The sequence below is a fragment of the Dreissena polymorpha genome, chromosome 3 (genome assembly GCF_020536995.1).
Source record: "Dreissena polymorpha isolate Duluth1 chromosome 3, UMN_Dpol_1.0, whole genome shotgun sequence".
Classification (NCBI taxonomy): Eukaryota; Metazoa; Mollusca; class Bivalvia; order Myida; family Dreissenidae; genus Dreissena; species Dreissena polymorpha.
Genome location: NC_068357.1, coordinates 52337961 through 52346105, shown reverse-complemented (window position 1 = coordinate 52346105; position 8145 = coordinate 52337961). Strand labels below are relative to the sequence as shown.

The following is an 8145-nucleotide window of genomic DNA, read 5'->3' as shown; positions in this document are numbered from 1 at the left end:
TTTTGTTAAACACGTTAGTTTCAGAAAAATCTAAATACAATTTATTTAAATCTGTTAATTTGAAGAACTGCTGATATATGATAAGATACCTTCAATTTAACAAAAAGTACATACACTTGAATTATAAGAATAGTGAATTTATCTTATAAACTGTAACTGTAAAAAAATACAAATCAAAATTATCAAGAAAACAAACACGTAATAGAGTAATATTGTTTGGAGCATGAGCAGAGGTCAATATAACCTTCGACAAGTGAATATAATTTTTATATGGACCACTAGGTTAAAGCGCGAACAAAGTGGTGTGTGGTTGATACAGTCATGTGTGATGTGGTACGAGTTGTCTTTCATACTGACCGCGTAGGTTTAAAACAATGTTTAAACCGTCTGTCTGTCTGTCTGTCTGTCTGTCTGTCTGTCTGTCTGTCTGTCTGTCTGTCTGTCTGTCTGTCTGTCTGTCTGTCTGTCTGTCTGTCTGTCTGTCTGTCTGTCTGTCTGTCTGTCTGTCTGTCTGTCTGTCTGTCTGTCTGTCTGTCTGTCTGTCTGTCTGTCTGTCTGTCTGTCTGTCTGTCTGTCTGTCTGTCTGTCTGTCTGTCTGTCTGTCTGTCTGTCTGTCTGTCTGTCTGTCTGTCTGTCTGTCTGTCTGTCTGTCTGTCTGTCTGTCTGTCTGTCTGTCTGTCTGTCTGTCTGTCTGTCTGTCTGTCTGTCTGTCTGTCTGTCTGTCTGTCTGTCTGTCTGTCTGTCTGTCTGTCTGTCTGTCTGTCTGTCCGTCCGTCCGTCCGTCCGTCCGTCCGTCCGTCTGTAAGTCTATCTTTTTATCATTTGTTACCTTTAAAAGACATATAAAATGATTGTCCCCCAATTTGTGGTTTATTATGTTACAAAATGCGCGCATTCGCGAATAAGACTCCGCGCCAATACGCACGAAAATACAACCTATGACACGACGCGTTATAAAACCAATAAATACAAGCGGGTTTCACCTTATCATTATCATTCCTTTCCTTATTACGTTATCCTGAATCTTTTGACAAGAGTACCGTTATCCGATCATATCATCGTGGCTAACACAAATCTCAATCGATGAGTTTTTAAAAAAAGAAGTGCAATTTCTTTGGTTATGGGTGTTTGCATCGATATTTATCAAAATACGATTTTGCCAACCCATTTTCCGTTCTCATGAAAACGTAATACATATCTTTGGGTCCGATAATGACAATTTCTTTTCATTTTCATCAACATCATATGCGTATTCGCCATGTGCAATAACACAATTGTAAGATTTATTTCCAATATACCTGCAATCTTACCTGTAAGTGTAATATTATATGACATTTAATATGAATAACAAAAACGAACGACTAACATCCTATTTAGCATTTTAACATATATTTCTAACAACCTGTCATTTCGAAAAAAAATATGTTATGCAATTTTGGTTGATGAATAAAACATGTATTTAACTCAAATCGTTCATGTAAAACATGAGCAACCTGAATTGTCTTGTACATGACAGCGATATCAGTTATTGAATAAGGCATTATGAACCTTTTAATCCTTTGTAAATCTGTTTAATATAATACCGATTAGGGTATGTTGTTATAACTTCTCAATCCCTTATTTGTGAGAAAATTTAGCTATATGATTACAAGATAATTAGAAAATTAACGTCAGATAAACAATAATATGCAAGGCGCGTTAACAGTATGTTGGGATGAACATTCAATTGAGAGAAGTCTTCAGACAGGTACTTTTGACCTGACAATCTTGATAGTCAAACGTAATTGCGCGTTGCTCTGACGGATTTGGCGGAATATCCAAAAGTTTAGCTCCATGAGTTGTGTTCTACAGCATTATACAGTGGCATAACAATGATGTCAAGGGGTTATTATGTCACCACATCTGAATTTAATAAAAAAAGGCATTCAACTTGTTTATTATTATTATGTGCCAATATATTTGCTTGGCTTCTTGTAATGCCTCACATTTAACATATTTTATATAACATTGATTAACTTAATATATCAGGGATAAGTTTACAATTGAGTAATGTAATGCATTGCAATACTATATAACACTTTGACAAGACAAAAATATTTAAAATCGTGCATTACTGTTATGCGAAAAAAGATTTTTGATTGTTAATAAGCAGGTTCGAACTTTTGCTAAAGAAACAGAGTTTTGCCTCTGCGAAAAGTGTATTATTAACAAATTATTATTTCGACAAAGATAAATTGCATCTACGTTTGTATCCAAAATGCATAATCTAATTCATGAGTTATGAATTTGATTTTAACAGACTGGAATGTAGCTCATTGTTTTGGTTTATAATCATATGTGTTTTAAACGTTCGTAAACATGCATTGTCATTTTATGAATTCAATAATTGGACTGGTCGAAAACTAAAGACTGTCGTGATTTAATTTGATTCGAGCATCAATGAGAAATATGTAACAACTTTACCATGATGAGATGTCTTAGTTTGAATGAAATTGGGTTGACAGGTACATCGAATCTTTGACCACAGACGTGTAAAATATATGTAAGACAAGAAACACTGACATGAAAAACTCACTATTGAACAATAACTATCCAAGTTTAAGCTAAATCAGGTTTGATGACCAATAAACATACGGTAATGAACAAATTACACGATATTCTATTCACATCAAACAAGCCCAATACTAGAAATACGTGTTCTACATCATTATACCGTGTCTTTTCGCGACTAAAACATTCCGATTTACAAAGCAGATACCTTGCTTTGTTCTCTCCAGTTCATCTTAGACGTATTCAGTGAGCGTTGCATGCGCAAAGCAGTAAGATGTGTTTATTGAGAAAATAAAGCTAAGAATCCGATACACAAAGTTACACTGAAGGATTGCCGTGGTGGACAAGTTCTGATATTCCTTTGAACTTGGTAAAATACTAAACGATGAAAGACATATCATTTTGTGACAAAATAAATCAAATGTACATAAATAATGGATCTTCGTGTGATTGGTGACGTCGTTTTATTTATAAACAGCTGATTGTTTATGGAATTGTTTATCCAGTCTATAATGCGTATTTACTATTATTTACAACCAATATGGATTGTTATTTGCTTCACATAGTGCTTATCGTTGACTCATTGTAACGGTGACAGAAATACAATTTATACAATCTAGATTCGTACTTCGGAATGAAACTAAAAGTGACATAAACAGAGTACAAAACGGTATTGGGTTAGTTCGATCTGATGCTAGATTTTATTTACTAAACTAGGAACTGCGTAATGCGTAATTTAGATGATAAATGGTTTTGACAAGTCAGTATCAGGTTTTGCCATTTATGTCTGTACAGTGTAAACATTTTAGACATTTTGATATTGATAATCAGACGCGGGAGCCTTGTCGCATCGGTTTGAAGGCTTTCAAAGATCCTGGAAGAAATTATGTATATTATGGCTTAATTCTAGGGCAATTACTGCCAGACAATATAAGACGACCAAGTCTAAGCACGGAAAGGAATGCGAATAGTCGCCCTCCTTATTTGGTTTTGTTTTAAAATAGCGGGCTCTATTCTACTTGTACAGTTTCGGATTTTATTTTTATGTATACATTTAAGATTTAAAAAAACAAGATATGCAATTTTTATTTATATGTAATGTTGCTTACAAACATAAACGCTATTTTTCAATTGTGTTAGAACATTAAGATAATAATGCCGAAAATTAATCTTGCGGACATGGCTAACTATTATGAGTTGCTTAAGCAACTTCATAATCGGACTGGAAATGTTTCCTTTATAAACTACACTGATGACTTTGTGAACATATCATCGTTTAATTCGTCCCAGTCTTATCTCTTCGAACGGGTTACACGCAACAAAGATGTTTGGGATTACCTGAAGGGCGCTCTTGGGGTCAGAAGAGAACCAATTGAGACAGTCAGCGCAATAACGTGTGTTTATGCCTTTATATTCCTATCCGGTATCTTTGGAAATATATGCACGTGCGTAGTGATAATTAAAAACAAGTACATGCACACGGCGACGAATTACTATCTTTTTAATTTGGCAGTTGCCGATTTGTTGTTGTTAGTCATCGGTCTTCCACCGGAGACCTATTCTGTTTGGTACGCATATCCTTGGATATTTGGTGAGGTTTTCTGCGTAGCGCGGACAATGCTTGCAGAAATGTCCACCAATGCCAGCATTCTAACGATCACAGCATTTACAATAGAAAGGTAACGTAGCACTTTCTTATTCCTTTATAATACTTACCCCGCCGATGTGACAAGTTTTGCCATAATATTATCAACGTAGAATTAATATATTTGACCGGTGCATTTTAGCAGCATTACCGTTGTACTAAATTAACATTTCTAAGAATGTTTAAATTGCACCATTTACGAACACAATTTGTTATTATTCGCAGTATACTACTAAAACATTAACCTTTCTTGATTTCTTCCACTTTATTATCTTATTATTTTTTCTTTAATTGTATACGTGCTATAAAGAGCAACATTTTTAAACATGCCAACGTATTACGTGCATTACACAGTTTATAAATCGCATAAAATATACATTGCTTTGTTTATTTTCCTTTATTAATTATTTTGAAAACAGTAAAAACAACGAATGTGGGGTTTTCTCTACTCATCAATGGTTAATAGTCCGTGTTTTAGATACATCGTACAAAAGTAAACCGATGTGTATATAACTGTTTGTTGACTGTGATCATGTGTTCTTTGTAACGTGACTTCCGCAAAGTGTTGTGTTTCTCTCGATTGTCGGTATCATATTTCCAATTATACAGTTCTTGGAGGGTTCTTATCGCCACACATACCGAATGCCAACTTTATTTTCAAACATCACATGATGTTTATAGGGACCCTTTCACGTTTGGGTTAATTGACAAAACTCACAAAAAATGTTTCTGATTCGAAAATGTTCGTTGTAGTTATAATATTTGTGAGGAAACAGTAATACTGGACATTTACCATCCCCTCAAATATCCATTAGATGCATCTTGTTACGATTTAAAAACCTGAAAATAATCAAGCATTGCAGCGCAAAACGATTGAATACTTTGGAGAGTTCTGTTGGTGTCGTTATTTTTACTGGAGCTTTTTATATCCAATGTTTAAATTTATCAAAATAAAGCATTTCATGACAAACTTCAATACATGACACAATCTGTAAAAGGGTCACTTTAATGAATAACTCGTCTAAACCAAGCCACTACTCTACAATTAAACTGATATCTTGCAACAAATACGTTATGGTACATATTGAAATCTAAAAATACAGTTATTATACACTTGGAGCCTTTTCGAACGCAACACTTTTCAAACTTGAGTATAGGGAAAAGAACAAAATAAGACATCGTCTTTCGTTGTAATCCTATTCAAGCATGTTCTTATAATAAATGTTGTGTCATATTCTTTGTTAAACAATGTACATTCTTTGAAATAAATATGTTTAAACTAAACTTGAATATCTCAAAAATGAGTTAAGATTTTGGTTTAAAAGTGCACATGTGATCATTTGACTATTTTCTGTGCAAGATAACGATTAAATTCAAACGTTTAAATCGGGCGCTTTTGCATGTGGGATAGGTGTGGTTTCATCTTTTTATACGTGAAAATGGTGAAACGCCATGTGAATCTTATTTTATTTCAATTCCTTCATTTTAGGTATGTTGATACACCGGGAAAACACAAAATTAATTTTTCAGTCAATATGTCTCGTATAAAATTTCAAGAGCGGAACTGCGCAAATGGCATGTTGCAGGCTACTGCCCCCACTTCCTGAAGCTTCCGATCGTCACGGATGAATGACTGTATCGTTTGCTTGCACATACTGTAGTCAACTTATCACATGTACCATTTTAAATCAAAATATTTACTCATAATTGAGATATTTAAGTTTGAAAAATGCTGCGTTCGAAAAGTAAACAAATCTAGTACAACGCTATATAAATCCAACTTTATTTCAATTTCATCACAAACGAAAAATTAATTAGAAATATAAAATGGCTCGTATGAATATTCATGAGTGCAATGTTAAATTGTTGCAAGCCTGTCCGTCATTAAGACGTGTAAGTTCATGCGCTTTACTTTTATTTTAACGATTAAGCGAATTTTACTTTTTCAGTGATTTTTTCTATTTATTATGTTCGAAATTTTAAAGTTGACTAATTGCAATTAAATTAAAATAAAGTATAAGATATGTGTTGAATTAGTCTGAGTCCAAATTCAACCAGATCGAAAAATAAGGGAGCTGTATTGATTTGAATACGTGTTGCGTTAGAAAAGTCTCCAAGTGTATAGTAACATTTCATGCTTCTCATATGTTAACATAAATTTCCTCATACATGTATTTTAGTAAGTACAACATTATCTAATCCAATAGATTGTTCTTAAAACATTTGTTTGAATACGATTTCTGTATAATATGGTTTATATACAGTGTATCTATAGCTTAATGTGTAAATTAACAGTTTGACCATTGTAATCTGTTGATAGATTAAGCAATAATTAAAGGGGCCTTTTCACGTTTGGGTAAATTGACAAATTTGAAAAAGTTGTTTCAGATTCGCAAATTTTCGTTTTAATTTGGAGAGTTCTGTTGTTGCCGTTATATTTTGTGAAACTACAAGGATTGCTTATATAAAGTATAAAATACATCTGACTTATATCAGGAAGGACGGCCGAGTTGTCTAAGTGGTAGACTTTTTACTCCAGGACTTCAGGGGTCAGTGGTTCGAGCACTGTTGAGGGTAACCTTTTTTCTGTTTTTAAATTTTTTTCTTCATCTGTTTACTGGAGCTTTTTAGATCCAATATTTACATTTATCAATATAAAGCGTTAATGACAAACTTCAAAACATGCCAAAATCTGTGAAAAGGCCCCTTTAAGGAATCTGATGCGTTCTACGCATAACCTTGCATATTTAAATAGATAATTCATGGGTAGATATAAATACTGCCGCTTTGCAATACTTTCTTTACAACCAATAGAACAATCATGAACATATTAAATAATGCAGTGCATTTGTTAAAGTTAAAACTATAATGAAGTACTTGTTATGTTTGTATATCGGAAGCCGGAATGAACCCCATTACCGACCACTTTTTAAGACGCAAATCATGCACAATGATCCGAGTATTAAATCGTATCTAAAGGTAATATTCGTTTAGGAATAATTAAGTTTTGTTCTACCCTCCACATGTCTTGAACAGTCTGGCCCCTCGTGCTGGAGATAAGATTGATATCCCCCTCCCCAAAATGTTTTGCCTAGGACAAAACAATTTGCTTTATTTTGGGAAATCCTGTTTTCCTAATTGTCCCGCAAAAAAATTATCAATGAAAGTGATTGAACGTGTTCACGTCATGCTTGTGCAATCATCCTGCTTGGCTTCACACGTTTTGAACATCAGACACTAGTGCAGATCATTTGGTTCCATCAGATATCTCGAATTCAGTAGAATATTTCAATTATAAAATGTTGAAATGTTTTTAAATAATACTTTACATTATCTGCGATGTTGATATCTTTATCTTTTCACAGTACACATGGGTGTAAGTTATTTAATATAAACGTATATTGGATTTATTTATTCGTTAAATGCAGGTGTTCTATCTGGTTTCCAATCCATTGAAAATGATAATAACGTTGAAGATCAATTCGTGCATACAGATTATCATTGAAGATTTTGCCAGAATTAAATAAAAACTAAAAAATATTTTCTTAAGCAGGTTTTATTTTTTCATATTTCTTGTTCAAAATGATGCTCTTTAAAACTGTAACGTTGTGCACCTTTTGAATGTTTAGAATAAATATAGCATTTAACAAATATTTACTAATGGATCAATACATACACTCGAGTGAAAATAAAACGGGTTTGAGTATTTATATAGATCTCCAAGAGTAAGCGGACACTGACAAGTATGCATGACTACTTGAAAATGAGATAATATCCAAATATATTTGTATTGCGTTGTCATTTATCTTGTGAAAATATGTTCCATGGCAATATTTTGGGCTACAAAACCAATGTCTTTTGTAGATATGTGGCCATATGCCATCCGATGATAGCGCACACGATGTCCAGTCTTAAGAGAGTCGTCCGCATTATCGTGGGTATTTGGTTCC

The 8145-nt window shown here is 33.5% G+C and overlaps 1 protein-coding gene across 1 annotated transcript in view; it reads left to right on the top strand.

Moving 5' to 3' along the window:
- The first annotated feature begins 3705 nt into the window (after window positions 1–3705).
- Window positions 3706–8145, top strand: part of LOC127872227 (pyrokinin-1 receptor-like) — a 6861-nt gene continuing 2421 nt past the window's right edge. The window contains exons 1-2 of the mRNA XM_052415557.1: window positions 3706–4229; window positions 8060–8145. The exon at window positions 8060–8145 is cut by the window's right edge and continues 327 nt beyond it. Of these exons, the coding sequence (XP_052271517.1) occupies window positions 3706–4229; window positions 8060–8145 (610 nt within the window). The remainder of the gene's footprint in view (window positions 4230–8059) is intronic.